Raw genomic sequence first — 25,952 nt, forward strand, 5'->3', positions numbered from 1 at the left:
TATAGATGGGAGCAGATACTCTTGACTTCTCAGTGTAGACCATCAGAGTTTAGATGAACCTTTTTCACAAGGTAGAGTGGTCCATATACACATTTATGTTAAACACACATTTAAAATGTGTTGTGTGGGAATAATAGTGACCAGTTATTAGCCCCTGGGTCTCTTCTCTAAAAAATGGTTGGAATTCCAGGTTACTATGTGCTGTGTAGGCTCCTCTAGCTGAGGCGGTGATAAGATATGGTCTGAGCCTTCCTAGGTTAGAAAGGGTGTGGCAGGTATTCAGTTTCCTTTGTACCATGTAACATTGCACTGGCCTTGGTCTGGACAGAGGCTTGTCCTTGGTTAGATCAGGCACACCCCATATAATACTTGGCTTTCTTTCACTCTTGCCTCCCAGCTCTGCCTGCCTCTTAACTTTGGATTCTTATTTTTCACTATGAAATGAGGGTTCAGTTGCTCTTTTGTGCTGGTTCCTATACCCTTCCCATCTCCGAGCTTTTGTTTATTCCATATCCTGCTGTTCTCTGCTAAAACTTTACCAAAACAATCCGTGAGATTACTGATTCATTACTCAGTTTTCTCAGAAATAAGACTGCTTGGTACTTATTGGTCTTACAGTAGTGTTTGCTCATCAGGTCTTAAGTCGTTATGACCTTATTCTGTGAACTCTACAAACAACTTCTATAACTTAAAACATATATATGATCTGCATAATTAATATTAGTAACATGTATGTGAAGTATTTAACTTTTTTTAGTCCCCATAACTGAAGCTAAATCTAATCAGAGGACCTGATTTAGGAACCCTGTTTTGAAGTTGCTTCTAACTTGCTGTGTGACTTTAGGCACTATTTAACCACACTCACTGGGCCTACCTTAACCTGTAAAAATTAAGATTGGATTAGATCAGCTTTTGAAACCATTGTGGTTTGTTGGGGTGAGGATGGGAAAGACAAAGCAGTCAGGGGGTTTATATATTGAAGACTTTTCCCCATTTAATAAGTTGGAAAAAACTCATGATGGCAATTAACATCACTACAGTCTGGTTCATTTCACCAAGGATCTAGGAGGCCATCCCAGGGCTCCGTCTCTTTGCTCCTGCTCCTACGTTCTAATAGCACACAGATTTTTTGTAAGCCTCAATGTTCCCCATCGAATCCTTTTCCATCTTCAAAAGACTTGAGTGTAAAACATGTCCTATCCTGTCAAGAAACATTAGTTGTCCCTGTGGACGAAAAGGGGCCATATATTAAACCTGACAATCTCAGGAGGCCTGTGTGGTGGCCTTACAAACATAGGATGGTCTAAATTAAAACTTTTAACTAAAAGCAGTTTATGGTGGGTAGTCTTGTCCTAGAAATCTTCCCTGACAAAGGTCAGTTTTCACCTTTACCAATAAGCCTTTTTTTTTTTTTTGTATCTATAACAACATTCCTTTGGAATGTCAAAGTAATTTTTTTCAGACCCCTCAAAGCAGAGGCACCACTCTGTGGAGACCACAAATCCCTCATTGGTAACTGTTGACTGTTAACCATCCTATATTCACCTATGTAAAACAAGTATGTCTACCATTTTACTTTTTATCCAATCCCAGAGGTTTCCCTGCTTTGCTTTCTCCGGCCTCCCTAATCTGTCACAAATAGATTTCATTAACCCATAACCCACTAACGGCTCCTCTTTTGATTGTAATGTATAAACTAAGGTGCAAAACTGGCATTCTCTGGAGCATTTTCTTAATATGTTGAGATTTTGCTTCCTGGCAATTATCAATTTGGCTCAAATAAACTCATAAAAATTCTCTACAGGTTTGAGTATTTCTTATATTGACATCCCTGTCTTCCCAGAGTACCTTTTTTCCACTTTGGTGGCGGAGTACACTTTGCCTTTCTGGCAATTGTGTATGTGTAAAGAGAGGGGCAGGGTCATTGTTTCCTCATTCTAATCATGCAGTGCCTGGTGGTGTACTTTTCTGAAAGTGCCATAGATCTACCATATGGCTCAAAAACTCTTTTCTCTTTCAGGATCGAATCATCAATTTAGTTGTTGGCATCTTAACATCCTTATTGATTCTAGTAAGTATCTTTATTTTGTGTCTCACCCTGGCTCTTAGCCAAAGTTTTAAAAACTTTAGTATTGTGGTTCAGTTAACTCTTCAAAAAAATACCTAAAAGGGGCCAGCATATCAGCACGTGAAGCATTCCAGTCATAATTACATTAAGACTTTTCAATTTTATTACCACTTAAAATTGCAATTAGTAACTTGAGTAGCTAAATTGGTTTCCACCTGCATACATAGTTGGATATGTGAAATAGTACAAGTCAAATAACTTATTTTTTCTGAGTATGCCTAGTAAATAAGTAATGTGTCAGTGTCTACCACAATTCCCTTCTGTACATACCCTACAGGTCAGCACTTTTTTTGTTAATATCTTAAATTTACTTTGTTCCTTAAAGCACATTCATCATATTTTGGGTTAAAAATATTTGGTCATATTACACAGCAATTTTTCATCCTGAATAATATAGGTTGGTGCTATCACAGTAAATAAAAAAACAAAGCTATTTCCCATAGTCTGAGAGTGACATTTCTGTGGCGCATTCATTAAATGTAAGAAAATTTTAGGCAATTTGTTAACAAGGCTTATTAATGAAAAAGAATAGATAGATTGCTGTATCTATGGTAGAAATAGATCTCCATAGGGCATTAAAAATCCCTTTCAATATTTTTCAAAATGTTAAGCAAAAACAGTTTTGGTCATATTTGTCATATTTTTTGTTGTTGGGAGTATTCAAAATAACAAAAAGGTTAGAACTTTTCCCAATGTAATTATTAATCCTAGGAATGAGGCTAAGATGCTCTTTAATCTTTGTTAAGAGATTATTTCAAGGTTAGCTAGTTATACTGCTCTTTGTTTTGTCTCCTTTCATAAAGGAGGAAAAAGAAAGAGGAAGTACTAAATGAAGTAACAGTCAAGCAAGTATTTTATTAAACATTACATTGAAATTAACATTCCATAAGGCAAATCTGGTGATATCATTTTACAATGTGAAGTATATGTTATATTACATTGTCTAACCAAATTACTCCTAAGGCCTAATTTCTCTTCATACAGGTAACGCTGATCAGTGCTTTTGTTTTCCCTCAACCACCTCCAAAACCATTGAATATATTTTTTGCTGTCTGCATCTCTTTGAGTAGTATTACTGCCTGCATACTTGTGAGTACTGTTTAGAATTGAAAATGAATATCCTGGAGGGCTGAAGGTTGCTGTGCCTGGACAAATGCCCAGCTCTGGGTCTATCTGAAAGGGTATCTCTAACAACCCCAATTCTCAATATTAATTGCAGGGTTTTCTTTTTTAATTTGAATTCCTTTTCTCTTAAATCCCAAAGTTGTAACCTTAAAGAGAAACTTCCCTTGGTGCTAAAAAAATGGAAAAAAAGAAATACTTAAAAAGACTTAGGTGGCCAAAAATTTGTTGAACTTTACTTATCTTCCTTCAAGAACTGCATACTGGGCTCAGCAGGCTTTGGGAAAGGCCATTACTGCTCTTACAGGAAGAGATACAGCACTAGCACTCTGGATTTATTTCTAATAATTAAAAAGTCTGTTTTAATTTCTGTGCTTACCTCCCCAAATGAAAGTAATTCTCCAGGGGAACCTAGAGCTGCAGTTGTATCCTTGTCACTACAGTTTCAATTTTACTACAAAGCTTTTCTTTGAGGTGAGAAAGATGGTGATAGGCCTCAGTTGGGTATTTGCCAAGTGTTCAGTCATTCATTAGTTGGTTATTATTTTATTTCCTTTGATGAGAGGCAGAATCAACACAGTAAACCCATTAAGAGTATTTGTTTTGACTCACATAGGGCTTGACTCATAATAGCAATATGCTCATTTAACTTAAGATTAAACAGGATCTCTAAACTTCTAATGCACCAATTCTGCTGTCCTATGATCTGAGGGGAGGACTGGCCACCTCACTTTAGGAGCCTTTGGAACAAAGCTACCAGAGATGCTCTCCTCCCATCCCCAGCTTAAAGCCAAAAGTGACTAACAGTGATTTAGTTTAAACCAAATACATGCATATGTAAGCCCAATTTTGTACTGGCAGTCTGAATTGTATATGAATTAAAAAGTTGTTGCCCCTTCCAGTATCTAAAGGAATTGTATTTTTTACTTAAATATGAAGGGGTGGGGAAAGATAGGTTTGTTTGTATGGGAAAATATACAAAAGAATAAACTCTGGCATACTCTTAACTGCAAGCCTACTTTTGCCCACCCTATATTTAAAACATCCAAATGGTACACATTTTTGAATGCTTGCCAAATCATTGGGGGATGCTGTTGATTTAAACATAGAACAGTGTTAACTGAGCAAACAGGAACAGTATGATTTTGGATGTGGAAACTTGGTGGTACTACTTGAATGATAATGAGAATTAAATTCTGGCTGCATTAATACAAAATCTGTCTCATCCAGAGGAAAAATAATTAGTTGTATTTTAAATACTTGAACCAATGGCTATTACTTAAATTTTTATTTAATTCTTCTTCTTTTAGATCTACTGGTATCGACAAGGAGACTTAGAACCGAAATTTAGAAATCTAATTTACTATATCTTATTTTCTATCACCATGTTATGTATATGTGCGAACCTGTACTTCCATGATGTGGGAAAGTGAGGCTGCCAAGGAGAAAATACTTACCAGGTCTCTTCAAAGCTATACATTAGGACTGTGAATAAAAGCTGGATAAGGTATGCTGAAGAATCTCCTGCACAAGTCTGATACATGATTTTCATGTTAACTGTAAATCTAAATTCCCTCTTGCAGGGGAGACTATATAGATCACTTTGCTTTTTTAAGGAGCTGATGTTGCACTTAAACATTCCAACCCTTAAAGCTCAAATAGCACAAGTAATTTTCACTTTTGAAATTGAAATTTTTTATAATGTAATGGCATGGCGAAAGGCTATGTAACAAACAATCTTGCATTTTAAGACAAATATTCTTTTATTTCTGTTAAACTGAATATACAATTATTGTTCCCTAGGCAACCAACTCTTGCTTAAAACTACAATTTGTTTTCACATTAACAAAACAGAGACGGTGAAAAGACAATTTGATTGTGAAGATCTAATTACAATAATAAATAAAATAATTTATACAAGGTTGTTTTTTTTTGTTTACTTTTCCATAGAGTCATATTTGTTAAAGCTTTAAGAGGCTAGTTTTGGTTTAACCCTCTCTAGTACAGGGATGACTCTTGATTTGTTCCATTTCATTACAGAAGCAAATTTTGTTTTTTAAAATTGCCCGAGAGGGAGACATTTTATCACACCCTCACCAGCTAATGCACTAAGTGAACAGCAAACTCTGATAACCTCCTTAATTATTTTCTGGATACTTTATATTGTAAAACATGTAAGAAATGGTCGTAGTATAAGACAGGGAACTTTACTTCCTTCCCATTTCATTTTACTTCAAAGTGCTAATTTTGTAAACTGATGACAGTGGGTTCTGAAGAAGTGAAAACTGAGTTTTGACACTACCCTCATTTATAGTCCCTTTAAAGTAATAATAATAATAATAAAAAAAAAACCTGTAGTGAATATTTTTTCTCTCTTAATGCTTTCTTCTCTACCCAGCTTGAATCAGCTCCCAATGCCAGCAATCAGTAAAACCAAAGGAAACTGCAGTACAATCACCTCCTAGGTCTGTGTCCTTGTATGCTGGTCAGTCTCAAGCTAATGATAATCTTTTTGAAGAAGGTCACTGGTAACTCCAGACCATGTTGATGAAATATAAACAGGCTTACTTGGGACTGGACAGAGACTCATATCTGATCATCAGAGATGAATATTGCCATTTCTAAAACACAGTAGTTAAACTTTGGTGATTTAAAACTTTTCTCAGTGGCTGAAGTGAATGAAATTCCCTGCTAACAGATGGCACTTATCACAGGGATCTATGTATTTAAGACCTCCCATACTATACTTCCCTAAGACTAGACCGCAGATGATATATTTAAAGGAGGTAAAAAGTCATAGCAGCAACACTGTTCTTGGCTTAAGCACTGTATGTATTTAAAAGCCAGAGGAATGGTAAGTTAAGCCTCTTGGGGGTTTCTCCTATTTCTTTGGGGATGTTGTAATTAACAGTGTGGCTTCTTTGCCTGAACTACCTGTTTCTAAGAATTACCTAATGACAGTTTACCAAATCTGCAACATCCTTTGAGTCTTCTGAAACAGGACTGCCCAAAGATGACCCAATGATATTTGATTCTTCTCGATGATGTTGGAATATGGGATCTGTAATGAGTTAAATTTAAATCAGTCTTAAATGTATATAACATGTATATTTCCTAATCCATGTCAAGAATCTAGAGTAAGTATTCTACCAAAGTGAAAAATTTAACCAGAAGACTAATCTTCATTGTTGGATCAGGAAAGACTAAAACAACTGAATTAAATATCTGCCTGATTTGTCTCCTTAAGACTTACCAGGCATATGATGGAGATGTATCACAGTACCTGTTAGTGTTGTCAATGGCAAGACAGATTCCGTATCTATAACATCTGATGCCTGGATAAAGCCATGTGGTGAAGGAACAATAAGTATTGTTTCATCATCAATTGTTGTTTGACCAACTTGTTCTTCTATAGTAGGAGACTCTAAATCCTAAATAATAATTTAAAAAAAAAAAAAGAGATTCTGACTCAAATTCCTTATTAGTTTTCCTTAAGATCCCAAACATGTTTAACTTTCAAGTATCCCATCCTATATAATAAAAGCCTAATGTGCTAAGTGTCCAGTGGTCCGTTCAACCAATCAAAGTGTAATATGCTAATGATATGCTAAGGCCGCTCAACCGCTCGCTATGATGGGCACTGACCACCAGGGGGAAGAGAGTCAACAGTTGACCAGTCGCTATGACATGCACTGACCACCAGAGGGCCGACACTCCTACTCATAGGTTAGCTTGCTGCTGGGTTCTGGCCGATCAGGACTTGAGCAAGAAGCAAGACAGGATGGACATGCCCTGGAGACCTCCTGTGGTCCCTCCCTGCCCTGATCGTGCACCAGTGGGGTGCCTCGACCTGGCCTGCGCTGTCTTGCAACCTGGGACCCCTCGGGGGATGTTGGAGAGTCGGTTTCGGCCCGATCCTGTAGGCCAGGCTGAGGGACCCCACTGGTGCACGAATTGTGCATCGAGCCTCTAGTTTTAAAATATAAAGAAATGAAAGTTAAGGTCTTAAAATGGACAAAAGAACCAATTCAGTTATAGGTCCCCTGATTATAAAATAATGCTGTTCTATGGCATGAGGTTCCTAAGCTAAACCATAAAGATCTATATTAATTACCCTCAGGAAAGTGCTTCCATAGATTCCAACAAATGTTTCCAAGGGTATGCTTTTATTTAGTGAGGGACAGAGGTAAGACAGAGCAACACTGCTGGTTGACTGATACTTGTGCAGTCAGAGGTACGGGTTTGCACTTTATTTTGTGTCTAAAGAAAAGCGATACCACAGGATATCACCCAGTAAATTATTTCTAAGCTCTTTCCAAACTGCAGGTTTGAAGCTCAAGGCAAGAACACCTAGGCTGTTCACTTAAGTATAACTTACCTCAGTAACGTAAGTACAGGCCAAATGAGAGCGTGATTCTTCCTCTTGTTTAAGGTCTTCTTCTGTTCTGACCATAACACTATTCATCAGTTCTGTGCTATTTTGGTCACTGAATTTGGATACACGAGCATCATTAAATGATGGCTCTACAGTCACCTTAGGCTGATGAATTTCATCTGGGAAAGTATCTGCTTCTAGGGCATCTGGAGGCTCAGGAAAATCTGATGAGTGCATATCATTATCTACTGTCAGTTCTGCTTGGGATATGGAAGAAGTGATGTCCTCTGTAGCAACTGTCTGAATGATGACTCTCGGTGTGTGACACTGCACTGTGACATTGTCACTTGTGTTCAACAAATGCTCTGGCTATAAAATGTTAAAAAAGAAAGATCAATGGCAAAATGAAAAAGTACCTATCATATTCAAGTTACAGGCAACAAATGACATTTATAGGTGCTAATATGGGCTACTGTTCACCCCCACCTCTCACTTCTGGAACTGCAGTTTTCTTACCACGATTTTTCTAGAAACCCTGTTCTTTGCCCACATGGGCCTTTGCTCTCCTAATATTCCTACTCCCCTAATCTAAGTCCATCACATGTAAAGAGACACAGGGAGTGAGGGATTTACCCCAGTGAAGGCAGAATGAAGATGTAAAATATTGCTCCTGGGACAACAGTGATAGGGAGAATTGTTTAAATAATTGGACTATTAGTTTGGGCTCTTATATAAACTAATCTTGGTCCCTAACAGGTATTCAAATACTTGAACCGAGCTCAAAATAAATCCCCCTCCCCTCAGCTTGTTATGGAAGGCACATGGGAGCTAGCATAGTATTATAAACTAGAAAAACATGGTGACATCTGTCAGCCAATCTTCTCTACAAAAATTTGAACACCAAAAGAGTTTATGTAAGGTAACATACAGATAAAGCATGAACGATGATCTGTTCAGGAGAAGCAGGTGCAGCAGCCGTCAGGGTTACTGTGGGACTAGTAGTCAGAGTGAGGGGAAGGCCTTGGCTTGAGCTTGTCTGAAGCAGGTAGGTACCGGGAGTCCCAGTGGGCTGTAAATGGAAAGACTAAAAGAATAAAAACAACATCAACACAGGTGCATAGACTACTGAGTTAAGTAAGTAGACTTACTAGTACTCATTAAGTCTAGCTTTGTATCCCAAATGGGGACTAATTTACTAGCCACAAAAGTACATACCAATTGTGTAGGTGTAAACAAGTAATAAAATGGAGGTTATAATATCCTTTACTATGTATCCCTCTTAAGTAATTACTTGGCCTAGAGTTAAAAATAGAGAGGCAAGGCCTTTATCCTGCTCTTTGCTTTCTGTATTTCTATGCTCTGCTCTTACTTGTTTCATGGGACTAAGATGTGGTCACATGAGCCACTGTTTCTCTTGTTATCCTTTCTCTTTAGCACATAAAAACTAGCATTCTCCCAATTTCAAAAGCTTCACATTTTTGAAAAGGCACTGCAGCAGTGTTACTTGAAAAGGTTTTTTTCATAGAATGATTTTATCAAATATTTTTTATAGTAAGAGGAAATGTACAGACATAGCAATTAGCAGTATTCTGCTAAAGGAAAAAGAAAATTCCTATTTGAAAAGCTGGTAAGCAGACAATACATTTATTTATTTTTATATTATAGAAGTATGACAACTATGCAACACCCATACACCTTTCACAACCATAAGCTTCTATATAATAATTTGAGTTTGGTTTATATCCTAATGCTCTAAAGGAAAAGTATTTGCATGTTCTTTAGTCTGAAATAAAGTTCTGTTTTTTACCTTTGAAAAAAGATCTTTCTATCCCTATTTTGTAGACTATTGGGTTAGGCTTAAGTAAACTAATAGAAGTTCTCAAAGAGAACTTTTTGCTGTGTTGGCTGTCTTTGCGAGATTTGGCTGTGGAGAGTAAACTCTTGTACTAAGAGCCCCTATGTTCACAGCAAATAAATCTTAATTTAAATAAAATCTACTTTATATTTTCTTCATGAAAATCGAGCTAATTCTGCCTTTACCCTATTTAAAAAGCAGGGCAAGAAGTGCGAATTTTTTTTTTTAATATATTTTTATTGATTTCAGAGAGGAAAGGAGACGGAGAGAGAGAGAAACATCAATGATGAGAGAGAATCATTGACCAGCTGCCTTTGCATGCCCTCTATTAGGGATCAAGCCTGCAACCTGGGCATGTGCTCTGACCTGGGAATCGAACTGTGACCTCCTGGTTCATAGGCTGACACTCAACCAACTGAGCCACATCAGCTGGGCAAGAAATGGGAGTTTTTAAATAAAATTTCCATCTCCCCAAAAAGAAACTCCTTCAAATTAGCAGTCATAGGTTTGCCTATTTTGGAAGGTTGGAATAAATTGTAGTCAAACACTGTATGGCAGTGGTTAGCAAACTGCGGCTCGCGAGCCACATGCAACTCTTTGGCCCCTTGAGTGTGGCCACGAAGTTTCAATTGCACTGTACGTGCACACCCGCACATGGTATTTTGTGGCAGAGCCACACTCAAGGGGCCGCAGTTTGCCGACCACTGCTATATGGTATTTTCTGTTTAGTTTCTTTCACTTAATATGTTTTCAAGGTTCATTCTGATTGTAGCATGTATATAAATACTTTGTTCTCTTTTACTGCCAAATAGCTGTTTGTAGGCTATAGGGCATTCCATTTACCCATTTACCAATGGATGGACATTTGGGTTGTTACTGGTTATTATGAATATGTTCATGTACAGGTTTTTATTTAGATATTTCTCTTAGGCATACCTGAAATTAGAATTGGGTCACATGGTTTAACTGTATTTTTAATCTTTTTAGAGACTACAAGATTCTTTTCCAATGTGGCCATGCCATTTAGGACTGTGACTTTTAAATTCTGCATCCTCGGCAGCTAGTACAATGTTTACTGAATGAAATGTTAAATAATTTATTCCACAAGGTTTTTCTCAAATAACTAATATGAACCTTTTGGTTATATATTTGCTTATGACTCAATACAAAGTTATAGCATGCATGTGCCCTACTCATTAGCACTGTCATTTTTATATATAAAAAGAACATATTATTGGTTTATGTACAGGTGGAGAAAAAGACTAAAATTAATTATAAAAGTGGAAGGCTAATTTATGTTGTCTTCTAAATATCTGGCCTCAAAACCATGGACATTGTTACACTTAATGCCAGTCATGTTTTCATATTTCATTTGCTTATATGTAGCATTTCCAAAACTAATACCAGCTGATCTTTCTTATACATAAAAATGGCTAATATCTACTATGTGAAATATTACTCACTGGAAGGATCTCAAACGTTTGTAGTGTCCCACTGTTTAGTGTTATTGTTTCCGAGTCAACAGGAGCAGCAGGGGAGTCTGTTGAAGCTGTGGCAAGAGCAAGGACAACAATAAAATGCTGTATAAATGTAAATTTCCTAGTGTACTTACTTATGAAGGCAATCTCATACTGAATAATTTACCTGGAGAGCTGAATTCATTTAAATTTCTTTTGAGATATTAAGAAATGGATTTGTCTGGGATGACATAGGTCAGGGATTGGCAAACTGGCCCACAGTCAAATCCAGCCCACTACCAGTTTTTGTAAATCAAGTATTACAGGAACACAGCTACATGCGTTTCTTTTCTATGGTTACTTTTGCACTACAGTGGCAGAGTTGAGTAGCTGTGAGAATATTTACCAGCCCCTGGTATGGGTCGTAAAATATTTCTAGTGTTAGAAATTAAGAGGAATACACTGAGGCTAACTTGTAAAGAAATAGGAAGTTGGTAAAAAAAATTTCCTAGACATTCTGGTAAGTGGTATAGATGTCTAGAATGGTAGTTCTAAAACACTAGGTTTTAGTTTTAGTGGCATCACCTCTTAGCAATGTAAACTTGGGCAAATAACTTACTTTAATTCAAACTAAAGTCCAGAGACTTTATCTGTCCTGCCTACCTCATATAGTCGTGAGGATTAAAACCATGAAATAAATTTAAGTATTTCAAACAACCACGTTTGGGAGACTGAACAGCACTCTAGAGATCAAACAGTATAATCTCTTTAGAGGTGTGTCATCTGAGACTCAGACTTCATCTGTCTGCTGAAGGTTACCTAGAACTAAAACTTTACTAGAAGAAAGGTCTCTTCTGGTGCTTTCAGTTGCACCTGTAGGTATATCCATCTGAAAAATGACTTGCAATCAACTCATGTGTAATGTTTATTTTAAGTTTATTATATTCTGATTATAACACTTCTCAGTTGGAAAGAAATGCACTTCATTTGGGTTATTTCTCTTATTATTTGATGGATTCTTAAGATCATACCTAGAATAATTTGAAGTGATTCCTGATAACCTAAACCAAAAGTAAGCAAACTGACTGTAGATAAATGTGCCTCGAGGCTAAGCTATGCTGTGAATGAGTATTAAGGTTTCATTTATAAAATGCTATTTTCCGAAAAATTATTGCCAACACAGTAGTCAACAAAAATTGTAGCAATCTCCATGCACCATCAATTTAGAGCTCTTGTATTTATGGTGGACTAGTAATTTCAGTTGCTTTGCAATTGTTGAGTATAAAAACAAGCAGTGCCAAAGAAAAATTCTTCATGCTTTATTACAGTGATAGAAAACTAAAGCAAATAACCAAACTTAAATTAGAACTTTATGAATAAGACAGGAATGCTTAATATAAATGTCTACAAGGTAACTTTGATAGTCATTGCATATACACATATATAGTGTTAATTACATAGGTGGCCCAGTGATTTTGAAACAGGATCGTAGGGTACATTTGAAAATCTGTAGGGTGTTTTCCCCCCCTATGACTGGAAAGCACTACGTGCATTCTGTGGGGCAAGGGACACTGACCATCCTGCAGTGTGTAGGAGAGTCCTGCCAACAAAGAACTGCCCCACTCAAAATGCCAACAATCCCGTGGTTGAGAATGACACACAGTGAGTGGTGTATTCTTGGCAATGACCTTTCCATAGTCAAGCTGCATTATGTAGAGGGGAAAAAAGTAATGTAAAAGTAAGTTAAGGATAATATATATGGTTCTGAGAATTTTATGTTCATTGTCACTCTAATGGGAAGAAGGAAGATGATAAACTTGGCTTAGGCCTTAGGAAATATATTTCCCCTTCCTACAATTGCTAGAGGTTCTCATAATCTCATTAAGCACAAAAATGTCAGGGGCTAAGGAAAAGACAGATAAATCAACAGTTCCCACAGGAAACTGGCTTTTTAGTCCCTGAAGAAAATCTTTTACAACCTCATCAAAATCCCTTTCTTTTACATGCCACCTCAAATCCATTCCTAATTTGTGACTTCCAGAGAATTACCACAAAAGATGTGCCACTTTATGGTCTCTATTTCCTTGGTCAATTGACTATATGAGGTAGTTTTCTATTAACTATTATAACATCTAGAAAGATAATTTCATATTGTCTACAATGGCTGGCCAATTGGTTATCAGCACTTCCTATCATATTCATCTTTTGTGCAAATATTCAGCTAACAAATAGATCCCTTAGATCTCCTTTAATTCATCAACTTGGATAAATTTCAACATTCTAGAAGACTGCAAGGAATCAGAGCCATTAACCAAATTATATAGGTCACATAGCAAAAAGTCTTGAGGTCCAAACACTTACAGACATGGGTGATCTGGACAGGAATCTGCAAGGCTGCCATGGGGCTTGGGGAGATAGATGTATTGTCTTCCAAGCGGGCCACTCTGATCTGAACGTGCTGTACACTGGAACTGGAATTACTGTTTGGAACTCCAGATCCCGATTTGTTCTCCAAAAGCGTTGGGTTGTTTTTTTGGTTCTCATGTAACTGTTTAAGACCTTTTATTAAGACTGAAGGGAGATGGGTAGACAAAAAGAACATTGACTCTCCGACAGACCACCATCTAAGCAGCAAGGGAGGTGGGGGTAAGGAGGGAAAGTATTTGGAATAAATAATTGTATGCTGGATGTGAAATCTTACCAAAATAATAAAAATATTTTAAAACTACAGCCTGTCTGGGAATTTTTAGAAACGTTCTCCATCACAACAGACTTAAAAAATTCATGACATAATATTTATTGTTCTTGCCATTTAAGATGCACTGAAAAATAGCCATTGTGAGGAACATGGAAATAGGACATTTTCTGTGTCCTAGGGTTTTTCATAAAATTCTTACTATTTAGTAAAAACACTGGTAATGCTAAATAGCTTATTTTCATTTTAAAATGAAAATGTACTTCCCCACATAAGGACTCAAGGGCACTTGAATATTTTAGGCACTGCAAGAACAGCAGCTCATTGTCTCCAAACTAATACACAACTACCTTGCGTTCTTGTCATGATAAACTACATCAATCCTCCCAGGTGGTGCTGCAGTCTGGCTTGGTTCATGTTACATTAGTATTCATTCACTGTTCTGGGGTCTTATCAGATTTATACATTTATAACAGAGTATTTAATTGTTTTAAAAAACTACATTTTCATCAAGCCAAAGTTTCTCAGCATTTAATTTTCCTCTGGAAAAATAGATGTTGGAGAACTATATTAAGGGGAATAAATTTGATTACCTAAATTAAGCAGGTAATTAGTTATTAATGCCTAAGTGCACAGCAGGTAATGTAAAGTATGCTATGCCTCACTTTTAAGCAATCCCAATGTAACATTTCTAGATTTACATAAATATTAAAAATTTACAGAGCTATTATTTATGTATTTATTTTCTATTGTCTAAAGTTTTACATATGTCTCCTTTTCCCCCAATTGACTCCCTCCCCCATCCCTTCCCAGACCAGGCAAGCCCCCACCACCCCAGTGTCGGTGTCCATTGGTTATGCTAATATGCATGCATATAATTCCTTTGGTTGCTCTCTAACCCCCCTCCCCTACCATTTGTGTCCAGATCGATCTATTCTTGTTCATCACAGAGCTATTGTTGTACAATAATTTATCACAGAATTTCTCTCATAACAAAAGTTAAGATATATGAAATTATTCAACTCATAAAAGTGGATTAAACTTCAGTTTTCAGAAATTCATCTTTGTACACAATGAAAATATATACAATTTAGTTCTTCATAGTTTGTGTGAAAACAAGAATGTGTATAAATGTGTAGATTTTTATCTTAGGTGCCTTGAAAGTACAAATCGCATCAACTCTTGTTTTCCAAGAAATAGGGCATCAGAGATTTAAGTGAAAATCTATATCTCATATCTTTTTAGCTGAGACAAAGAACTTCTAACCTCTAACTCACGAGGAGCAAATATGGTTAAGACAAGGGACTTAAGCAAGAAATACATTACCAGGGAATGAAACATCTTTATGGTTTGCAATTTGCCTTTTGATGGTCCACCATTTACTTCGAAGCCACTGTGGTGAACGAACACTGCTCCATCCCTCTGCTAATAGATCCCAGTTTATGTCATTTTCATCAGCTACATCAAGCTCTGCTATCCTATAGGTTACAAAATAAGCACCTGTTAGATGTTAGTTTATTTCTCCATAATATCCCTTCTCATGATGACACTGGTGATAACAGGAATGGCAGGTTATGTCATTGAGATGCTATTGTTAAGTTGCATGGGTTGGGTAGGATTCCAAGAGTGCAGAGCTGTTTCCAGAGCTAAGAGCTATGAAATATCACCAGCAACAGACTTTTGTTAATGGTACAACCAATGGGCAGAACTGTAAATCAACCAGATAAAGCGCTGTGAAGGAATGGGAGTAGCTAAAGGTCAGAATAGGGTAAGAACAGGTTTAGTTGTATAGTGTTCTGCAATGTTTTATAGCATGTTATAGGAAGTTATTTCTGGGATCTGAGCTTTCCCATTTGTAAAATTAAAAAGTATTTAGAAATGAGCTATTTATAAAGACTAAAAAAACCCCACACTATTAAAAACAAGACCCAAAACAAAAATGACAAGATAAAAACAAAACTCCAGCAACAACCCAACCCTCCCTAAAAATAACTAAATTTGGGGTTTTGATCGTTTGTTTTCTAGCTTTAACTCTCATGCTGATTTTGATTTTCAGTAGGGAACAGTCATAACAATAGTTTCTATTAATTACTTCAGTGTCTCAAATATTTTGATGGTTTTTTTGCCCATTTGAGTCACTGACTCTTCATGGTTAAACCAACTAATTAAAAAAATAAGCTTAGGATTATTACCTTAGTTATTTTTTGATATGTATGAAACGCAAGTGCCTGATCTGGTCCAGTTTGAAGGTGTGGGGTAACTGTAGACTGGGTCCCCTTCTTGGCATTCCTAGCACAGTAGCCAAAGATCGAGGGCATGGAGACTGAACAGCCCTCACCTGCAGCATGGCCACCTAGCCCAGGAATGAGGCACACTGGTGGGACAGCGGGAAAGCTGCACTGCCGCTGCCTGTGCCACACCTGTTCTGTGGATATAGAGAACTCAGTCTCCACGCCTTCAATCTGGTACTTTGCACAAGCACTAACATCACTAAAAAGGAACAAACAAAAAATAAAAAAGAGCTCAATATGGAATATGGGAAGGATGCTTTTCAGACATTAGGCATTTAGGGAAACCAAACGAGGAAAATCAAGGCGCCGACAGCAATTAAGAAGCTTCTGTCATTAAAAGATTTAGGACACAAACCTGAGGATGAGATTGATTTCATCTTCCTTGGTCCACTCAGTACCTCCACTCTGCTTCCAGTTCAGGTAGTTGAGCCATTTAGAACGACACTGCTTTTCTGAGCGGGTACCCACTCGTTCTGCCACAGCTGCCCAAGACACACCCTGTGTGACGATGTCACCTGGCTCAGTGCTGGTCAATTCATGAACCACCTCTGCAAGTCTCTTTTCTTCTTCTTCGGTCCACTTCCCTGAAAAAGGAAATCATCCAGAATACTACTGCTACTCTCTCTCTCTCTCTCTCTCTCTCTCTCTCTTTTGCAGATCAGACTCAGCCCTGTATTTGTAAGGACTGATGGGAAGTAGGCAGTAATACTAAAATTATTTCTGAATAACCCTCAGTTGTGAAACTGCATATAATACCTACTAAAACAGTTGCATTTACTAACCCAGTCAGGTTCTTAGTACAAAAGAAAATACTACAGAATACAAATACAAAGCACATAGTGACTATTTAAGAAAAACTACTCAAAGCATAACTAGAAAGAATTTTATGTACTCTACAGTTGTACTTGATCATAAATGGGAGGAGCTTCACCAATGGCTTGATGGGCACAGAAACTCATACCCTATCTTAGGCTCACCTAAGCTTCCCTGCTCTGCAGAAGTGGCGTAGGCTCAACAGGAATGAATGGTGAGGGCAAGTGAAATAACATATATGGCCTCCCACCCATTTTAGTAAAAATAAAAATAGGTTTAGACTGTCTCCTTTCCCCACTATCCCCACTACTGTAAATACAAGTCTGAGACTGGCATTCATGCATATTTTTATTACAGGTTTTTCTGAACTCATAAACCCACTAATAACATGTAATGCTGCTCTTGGTCTTTTCTTAAGGAGCTTAGAAAAAGACTTGTTTCCATTTTGTTACTATTAGTAGGTAAAGACGTCTGGAAAAATTTAAAAAGGCTATGTGCTTGCTTCCAAGATTTGTTTAATCCACAATATTTATTGCCTATTATGTGTTAGGCACAGTCTGGATACCATGGATTCAAGACAATGTCCTGCTCTCCTATGGTAGGAAAGGAAGGGAAAACCCAGACTGCTGTCTCATGGTGTGGCACAGCAGAGAGAACTCCTGATCAGAAACAATATGTAGCAACATGGAAAGATGATGTGCAGCTCAAACCCTCAGGCTGGCAATCCAGGAATGGCACAGTTTTTGTCCAAATCATGCTAACGAAGGGGGTTCTGTACTCACAACATCTTACATGAACCTCTGGGGTCCATCCTAAATCTAAATCTCCCATTCTTACTTCATTCATTAAGTTGTCATTCACTGGAGAATGAGTTGGTGGGATTTATGTCTTCATTGCCTTGCAGATAATAGTGCTGGTGGAGGGATTTAGCAGGAAGCATTACTGATTTCACTTTAGCAGGGTAGGAGGATGAAGAAAATATATATATATATACTGGAAGTTCAAGCTTAATTTGAGAACTATTTTTCTTATTAAAAGACTAATTAGCCCAGTAATACTTTCAACAATAAAGATTAAAAAAAAAAGAAAAAAGACTAATTAGCCTGGCCAGAGTAGCTCAGGTGGTTGAGCATGTTCTGTGCACTGTAAGGTTGCTGGTTCAATCCCTGGTCCGGGCACATATGGAAGGCAGCCAATCTATGTTTCTCTCTCACACTGATGTCTGTCTGTCTCTCTCTCTCTAAGCATGTCCCAGATGAGGATTAAAAACAAAACAAAACAAACAAAAACTGTTGAGAGACTAGGGATCCTTCAGAGAACACTAACGCTAAAAGGAAACTATAACACTGCCTCTTCCCTTTAGGGAGGAAACTGAGGCTCAAATAGGCTAATGAGAGTTTAGTGACAGAGCCTAAACACTGTTACTGGGCACAAAATTTAGGTTTAACAATACCATCTGCACATGTGGATACAGCAAGAATTAAATAAGTATTTGTGATCTGGCCTAGGGACTGAAACACCAAGTTTTTTCTATGGAAAAATTTACTTTGAGTTTAAAACAAGCAAATACATACAAACTATTGGAACACAGCTTCTTCCTAAGGTGGGACCTGGTTAGAACTGAAGTTTTTCACAAACATATATTGATAAGCTGTTATTAACAAAGGTTCAACAGTTAGATGAGCTTAAATTAAAATTACTTCCTGTATATATGCCTTAAAAATCCCTGTGTGTAATTCTTAAAAATACTTTCCCAACTGCAGCAGTTTTGGGTTGCTACAAAATGGAAACATGCTTGACTTAAGACCTATGAAAACTGAAATGTTGTGTCTCTGTGAGCGAGGCCACTTTTACACAAAAGCACAACAATAAAGAACTAGTTGGCTCTATTCAGCCTGAAGAAAAAGGAAGACTAGAAAATAAAATTTGAACAAAAGTGAATGACAAATCTCTTTCCAGAACAGACGGGAAAGTGGTATCTGAAAGGCCAGGAAGCTCAAATGTGACCAAAAAATAAAACAAAACCAAAAAACCCACCAGTAGTACTCACAGTACCTGTGTTGCAAGTATCCTTCATCAGTCGGCACCGATCTTTGACGGAAGATGCACTTCTTCCTAGCGCCGCCCCTATTGTTGCCCAGTCATTGCCATGCTTTATCCGGAGCCTAAAACAAGAGTCTGCCAATCAGCATTTGGTTCAACTGTTTTCTCCCTTTTAATTTCATCATTTATTCTTCATTCTTCTTCTTCCCATTTGACTGGTTTGGAAGTTGTGGGCAGCAATACTTTGAGAGCCAAAGTTTGAAAGTGTGGCCTTTTTTTGGGGTCCACAGTTGTCTGTGGGTGAAAAAAAAAACAGGCAGCAATTGCCTTTTTCCTGGGTCAGAGAAGAAATAAGTAACTTGGATACGTGTTCAAAAAAGACCAAATTTCCCCTCAGGTTATTGACACAATCTCCCAGGCAATCCCAAGATTTTTCCCTTTTGAATACTCCTAACAAGCTCTTCTCAGATATCTGAAAAAGTTTCATAAGTACTTATCATTATAAACAGGATCATCCTTCAATTTTTTTCATGATACAAATTATACATTAATTCATACTTTATGGTTCTAACTCAATGAAACAAAACTATGTTTCCTGTGAAATAGCCCTTATAAGGTAGAGACTAAGTGAAATAGCCCAGAAATTAAGTGAAACACTGCCAAGTCATATTCTAAACTAAGCATGTAGCACAACCTTGGTTATGATCCTGGTATATAAATTCCCCAGATTTAGACTTCAGGTCACCAAGAATGGCCATCTGATCTCTTCTGTAACCCCGAATAGTGGTCTAAGGATGCATTTCATTTGTCAATCAACGACAGGAGGAGACTAAATTTACGGGCATGGCTACTCTGTGCAGGTATAGATCTGATAAGTTTTTATGGTCAATCATGCATAACAGCAGGATTAAATTAGACCAGTCTAGAAAAATCTCTTGACATTTCAAAGTAAAACTTTTAAAATACAAGACAAAATAATAAAACCTAAATATCAGAATTAATGAATCAAAAATTTTAAACTTACTCCTTCAGCTTTTCAATTTCTTCAGGTGTATATCTGGAAATTTAAAGAAATTAGATAAAAAAGATCAATTAAAACAAAGAATGCTAAAAACCTTAATAAAAATCAGAATTTCACTTTAGTCCAATGTTAAAATTGATAATATTTTCAAGGTAACCAATTTCAAAGTATATTAATAAAAATTAATACTTCTACTTTCTTTAAAAAACAACAACATACTTTAGCTATAATAAAAGTGAGGACTTTACAATTTTCTCTAGAAAATGCAACATTTAAAATATATTTGCTCCTATGCTGCCTAACTCTTCCTTTAAAAATTTGGTTCATGCCTGGCTGGTGTTGCTCAGTGGTTGAGTGTCAGCCTATGCCAAGGCATATGCCCGGGCTGCGGGCTCAATCCCCAGTAGGGGACATGCAGGAGACAGCCAATCAATGATTCTCACTATTGATGTTTCTATCTCTCTCCCTCTCCTTTCCTCTCTGAAATCAATAAAAATATGTTTAAAAAAAAATTCGGTTCAGGCACTCTAATATCATAGCTATTCTGAAATACTTATTGATGACATTGTAAACCAGAGTTAGAAAGGAAATCTATGGTAAATTCTCACAAGGCACATAAAAGTTTAAAATTATCTTCATTTCCTCTACCCATGCATGTGCATTGACATACTCTAGCTCCAATAAAAAAGCTTTTTTTTTTTTTAAAGTGGGCAATACAGTCAATGCAATGCACTTCTAAAAAACAGTATTCAGCCCTGGCTGGGTGGTTCAGTGGGTTGGAATACTGTCCCATACACAAAAAAGGCTGCAGGTTTGATTCCTGGCCAGGGCACATGCTTAGGTTGTGGTTTTGATCCTGGGTCAGGGAATATATATATATATATGGTAGGCAATCGATGGTTGTTTCTCTCTCTCAAATCAATAAATGTATTCTCAGATGAGGATTAAAAAACAAACAAAAGAGTATCTGATAAGCCATACTATCACCACCTGAAATTCCCAAAGAGAAATAAAAAATATGTCAAAACACCATATAAATCATTGCATTGAAAATATGTCCTCCCATGTTACCTATAATAGAACCCATGCATAGTATCCAGAAATTTAGTTACTTAAAAAAAAAGTCACTGAACTAGGAAATGCTATACTATAAAAATGAATAGGAAAAAATGTTACCAATGAATTTATAGAGTTCTCTTCATACTTCCTAAATCTTTAACCACTATTACAGTTTTATGTTACTACAAAGCAGACTTTGAGGTAGTAAGTCAGCTAAGTTTTAAATCAAACTTATGTAAGGTAATATAGGTTCTAATTTCCAAAAGAGTCCTTAGTTATAATGAGGTTTCACCATATTCAGAACATGGACCTGGAGAAACATAACCCAAGAATAATTCATAGTATGGCTGCCTCCAATTAAGGCTATGATAATAATTCTTTTTTTTTTTTTTAAAGTAGTTCTTTAAATATTTCCCCTAATTACATGAAATCATGCAACATTACAAGTTTTCATACTTTCCCACATGGTTTCTGTCATCATACATGCGAAGCACTCTTCTATAAACTGCAAACAAAGGCCGGTTCAGACCCCATGCTATAGTCCTGTAGAAATCTTTTCTTTCGTCTTTTGACATCTCAAAGATGATTTCTGTAGCATCTTTTATTCCGCGTGCCTAAATGGGTTACATTTCTTTGATTTAGGGATTTCTGATAAAATGCATATCAATATACTATACTTTTAAACCATTTTTTAAAAAGTTATCAATGACATCTTGAAAAGTAATGTGTTGCTAATTCATTAATAAGTATAAATTTCAAAATGTTGCAAGATAATAGTGATACTTAAATGTTCCCCAAAATAAACTGTATAAACTTCAGAAAAGTCAAATTCTGCCAACCTCTTTTAAAATTATAAAAAATTAAGATCTAAAGAAAGTAGAAGAAAGTCGTAAGAACAAAATTAATAAAATAAAAAATAGAAAGGAAAAGCAATGCTAAAAATTGGTTCTTTGACAAGATCCATTGAGACTAATAAAATACAAAATGATAAACTTCTGGCAAAAGTGGTAAAAAAGACAAAACAACAATATTAGAAATGAAAAATGGAGCCTACAGAGATTAGACAATTGAACATTATGAAAATTTTATGGCACTACACTTAAAAACTTACATAAAATAAATTTCTAAAAATCTTACCAAAACTGACTCAGGAAGAGAAAATATATCTAATAAGCATGCACTGAGAAAGTTTAATCAATTATCAATAATGCAAACCATAATGAAATAATGAAAATCCCAGGCCCACATGAGTTTATAGGTAAATACTATCAAGCAATAAAATAAAATAAAATAAACATAATTCTGAATTTTAAACTATTCCAGAGTAAATAAAAAAGGAGGGAACACTTCTCAGTTCATTCTATTAGGCTAGCATAGCCTTAATATAAAAAACAGACAAGGACGGTTTCAGAAATTAATTTTCAGGCCAAGCTCATCCATTAACACAGATCCCCCAAATCCTTAAAATAGTTTAGCATGCTCATAAAAAGGTTAATAATTAATGTAAAAAGTGAACTTATTCCAGGAACACAAGTAATCACATGAGTAGATTTATGGAAAAAAATGTAAAATCTCAGTAAGTATGGATAGAGCATACACAGAATGAAATATTCATATATGAAAACACTCCTAGCAAGTTAGAATTTGGTAATAGTCTGAAATTTGGTGATAAAATAAAAATACATAAAAAGTATGAAGCTTGGTAAAAAAATCATTTGCAGAATATATATATATATATATATATATATATATATATATCCCAAAAATCTATGAAAAATTTTGATTTAAAAGAGTAAGAAGTTAGGAAGGCTAGTGGTTATAAAATCAATATAGTCATTTGCATTTCTATACAATGCTCATAAAAAAGTCTTTAAAAATTCTCATTTACAAAAGCATCAAATTAAAATTAGAACTAAATCTTAGGCAAGTTATATAAGTCCTTTATGAAGGAAAATATAAAAGTATTGAAAGATTAAAGAGGAACTAAAATGGAGACCTATACAATGTTCTTCAATAGGAAGATGGAGTAATGTAAAGATGTTAATTCCCCTGAAATTGATGCACAAATTCAATTCAGTCCCAATAAAAATTCCGAAAACTTTCCATTCTCTGCAAGTTGGTTCTAAATTTATAATGGAAGAGCAAAGGGTCAAGAGCACTCATGAAGAGACCTGACCCATCAGATATTGGGACTTTCGAAGACAATGCTGTATTGGTGCAGGTATCAATAAACAGAACCTGGGAACAATTAGAAAACAAATCTATAGAAGCTTGATCTAGGACAGAATGGACACTGGGAAAAAAACTAACATTCCATAATGATGTTGGGACAACTGTCATTCATAACATAACATAACATAACATAACATAACATAACATAACATAACATAACATAACATAACATAACAACAACACTGAAAACCTATCTCACCTACTGGGGGGGAAAATTACAGTGAAAGGCAAAACTCTAAAATTTATATAAAATAATATGTGAGATATCTTTATGCCCTTGAGGAAAAGGAGGATTTCTTAAACAGCATGCAAAATATGAAAGTAAAAAGATGATTAATTTTGATATTGAAATGACACCTAAAGAAAAGACAGGCCACGAAATTGGACAAGATCATTTGTAACACAACCAAAAAATCATTAGGATCTGGCATACATTAAGTACATCTAGAAAAAAAAAAACCCCACAGAAAAATTGCTGAAAGACAAACAGGAATTTCAAAGAGGAACCACAAATATACAAATAAGCATATGAAAACATATAATCAGAAAAACACAAATTAAATCACAATAAAATACCAGATGTATACAAATTAATAGCAAAAAGAACCTGTTATGGGACTGGATAAAAAAGATGAAGGGATTTGCCCTGGCTGGTGTAGTTCAGTCGTTAGAGTATCCGCCCACACACCAAAGGGTCTTGGGTTTGGTTCCTAGTCAAGGGCACATACCTGAGTTGCAGGTTTGATCCCTGGCCCCAGTTGGGGCACATGTGGGTGGCAACCAACTGATGTTTCTCTCTCCTCCCCGCTCCCTCCTCCCTCCTCTCTAAAGATTTGTGAAAAAATATCCTTGGGTGAGGATTAACAACAACAACAACAAAAAAAACCCAAAACCAAAACAGAACAAAACAAAAAAAGAAAAAGGGATTAGTAGTACAGATTTGGTACTTACAAAATAGTCACAGGAGTGTGAAATACAGCATCCTATCTAATAAAGAGGGAATATGCTAATTGACCCTTACAAAGATGGTGACACCCACAGCCAATAAGGAGGGAATATGCTAATTGCTGCCCCGCCCTCAAATATGGTGGCCCCCACAGCCAATAAAGAGGAAATATGCTGACTGCCCCGCCCTCAAAGATAGTGGCGCCCACAGCCACAAGATAATGTCACTCAGTCCCCTCAGCCCCGCTGTGGCAGCACGCACTTGGCAAGGCTGGGCCCGCCTCCTGAGTCCCCCAGTCCCCTCAGCCCCCCAGCCGCTCAAGGCTGGCCCGAGGCGCAGGCAAGCCTGGGATGGCAGCTGCCCAGCCACCCAGGGCCGCCCGAGGCTCAAGTAACAAGGCCTGGCCAAGGCTTGAACTGCCGGCAGTGGCAGCAGCAGAGGTGTGATGGGGGCATTGCCTTCCCCTGATCGCCTCCCGCCCCTGAGGGCTACCAGACTGTGAGAGGGGGCAGGCCGGGCTGAGGGACGCCCCCCCTCCAGTGCATGAGTTTTCATGCACCGGGCCTCTAGTAAAGAATATAGTCAATAACATTACAATAACTATGTATGGTGTCAGGTGGGTACTGGAGGTATGGGGGTGGGGATCGGGAGCACTTTGTAAAGTGTATAACGACTGTGCTGTACACCTGAAACTAATACAAAATAACACTGAATGTAAAAAAAAAAAACCACTTTAAAAAGAACTCAAGCCCTGACCAGTTTGGCTCAGTGGAAGGGTGTCAGCCTGTGGACTGAAGGGTCCCAGGTTCGATTCCGGTCAAAAGCATGTACCTTGGTTGCGGGCACATTCCCAGTAGGGGGTGTGCAGGAGGCAGCTGATCAATGTTTCTCTCTCATGGATGTTTCTAACTCTCCATCCCTCTCCCTTCTTCTCTGTAAAAAAATCAATAAAATATATTTTTTTTAAAAAAGAACTCAAATGACATTTAACTATGAAATGGGTAACTTTATATATACATTTTGCACAATAAAATACAGCTAAAGAAACCAACAGGGCATTGATTTCAAATTCCTACCATCTAACAAAATAAGTTATATAATACCCAATTATGTAATACCCAAAGAATGAATGTACAGTAGGTCTTTGGGTTATGTCAGAGATCTGTTCCTACGACACGACGATGCGACGTAACGTGATTTTCACTGTAAGTCGGAACCCACCTATATAAGTACCTACGTCATTCACATGGAGCACATACACAGCAGTAATGAAGTGAAACAGTAAAAAATTTTAAAAGAAAGATAACAATTCTTGACCTTTACTTGTAGTAATAATAAAAAACATAAAACACATATGTACATACGCCGAAATGACAGAATTTTTAAAATAAATACTGTAAATGGGAGATGGCGACGTAACCACAAAACGACGTAACCCAAGGACTGCCTGTATTTATATAAATTTAAAAAACAGGTAAAATTACTTTTGAATGTATAAAATCTGTAACAACTTAATAGCAAAATGTTTCTAAATATTAGAATCTTCTCCTAAAATTATTCTGTTTATGCAGTTTCATCCACTACATTACCCTGTCTTCTGGCAGTAAAAGGCAGGGCACAAACAGCAGCATCAGCATATAATGAGCATCTCCTATATGCCAGTCTCTGCCATGAATTGTTCACTCATTTTCTTAACGCATCTGAAGTTGGTATTATTGTATTCCCATTTCACAGAAGAGGAAACCGAGGAAACCTATCCTATATAATAAAACCTTAATATGCAAATCGACTGTACAGCAGAACAAACAGGCAGAACTGGTCGCTATGACACGCACTGCCCCCCTTTCCCCTGAGAGGGAGGTGACCAGCTGCCATGGCAGCAATTGGGGGGTGGGGGGGTGGCCAGTGGGCAGCG

General features: G+C 36.9%; 2 protein-coding genes across 8 annotated transcripts in view; one reads left to right on the forward strand and one right to left on the reverse strand.

Moving 5' to 3' along the window:
* The window catches only part of TMEM243 (transmembrane protein 243), a 45,622-nt gene that overhangs the window by 16,504 nt on the left and 3,166 nt on the right, over positions 1–25,952 (forward strand). The window contains exons 3-6 of one of the 4 annotated variants that reach the window (XR_004970923.1): positions 2,021–2,071; positions 3,113–3,217; positions 4,561–4,757; positions 5,054–5,170. Coding sequence is in view for 2 of the 4 variants with exons in the window: in XM_036328326.1 (XP_036184219.1) it covers positions 2,021–2,071; positions 3,113–3,217; positions 4,561–4,683 (279 nt within the window). In the remaining 2 variants the exon portion in view is untranslated. Of the gene's footprint in view, positions 1–2,020; positions 2,072–3,112; positions 3,218–4,560; positions 5,171–25,952 lie in introns of those variants that run through there. The other 3 variants (XR_004970922.1, XM_036328326.1, XM_036328325.1) reach the window with 3 other exon arrangements.
* The window catches only part of DMTF1 (cyclin D binding myb like transcription factor 1), a 47,692-nt gene continuing 27,492 nt past the window's right edge, over positions 5,753–25,952 (reverse strand). For all 4 annotated transcript variants that reach the window (XM_036328324.1, XM_036328323.1, XM_036328322.1 and 1 more), the window contains 11 exons: positions 21,316–21,473; positions 19,804–19,836; positions 18,792–18,901; positions 16,279–16,507; positions 14,959–15,110; positions 13,299–13,508; positions 10,944–11,029; positions 8,554–8,709; positions 7,629–7,994; positions 6,534–6,681; positions 5,753–6,311 (listed from right to left, as the gene is read on the reverse strand). In XM_036328324.1, coding sequence (XP_036184217.1) covers positions 6,202–6,311; positions 6,534–6,681; positions 7,629–7,994; positions 8,554–8,709; positions 10,944–11,029; positions 13,299–13,508; positions 14,959–15,110; positions 16,279–16,507; positions 18,792–18,901; positions 19,804–19,836; positions 21,316–21,473 — 1,758 coding nt within the window. In that variant the 3' untranslated portion in view covers positions 5,753–6,201. The remainder of the gene's footprint in view (positions 6,312–6,533; positions 6,682–7,628; positions 7,995–8,553; positions 8,710–10,943; positions 11,030–13,298; positions 13,509–14,958; positions 15,111–16,278; positions 16,508–18,791; positions 18,902–19,803; positions 19,837–21,315; positions 21,474–25,952) is intronic.

The sequence above is a fragment of the Myotis myotis genome, unplaced genomic scaffold (genome assembly GCF_014108235.1).
Source record: "Myotis myotis isolate mMyoMyo1 unplaced genomic scaffold, mMyoMyo1.p scaffold_m19_p_11, whole genome shotgun sequence".
Classification (NCBI taxonomy): Eukaryota; Metazoa; Chordata; class Mammalia; order Chiroptera; family Vespertilionidae; genus Myotis; species Myotis myotis.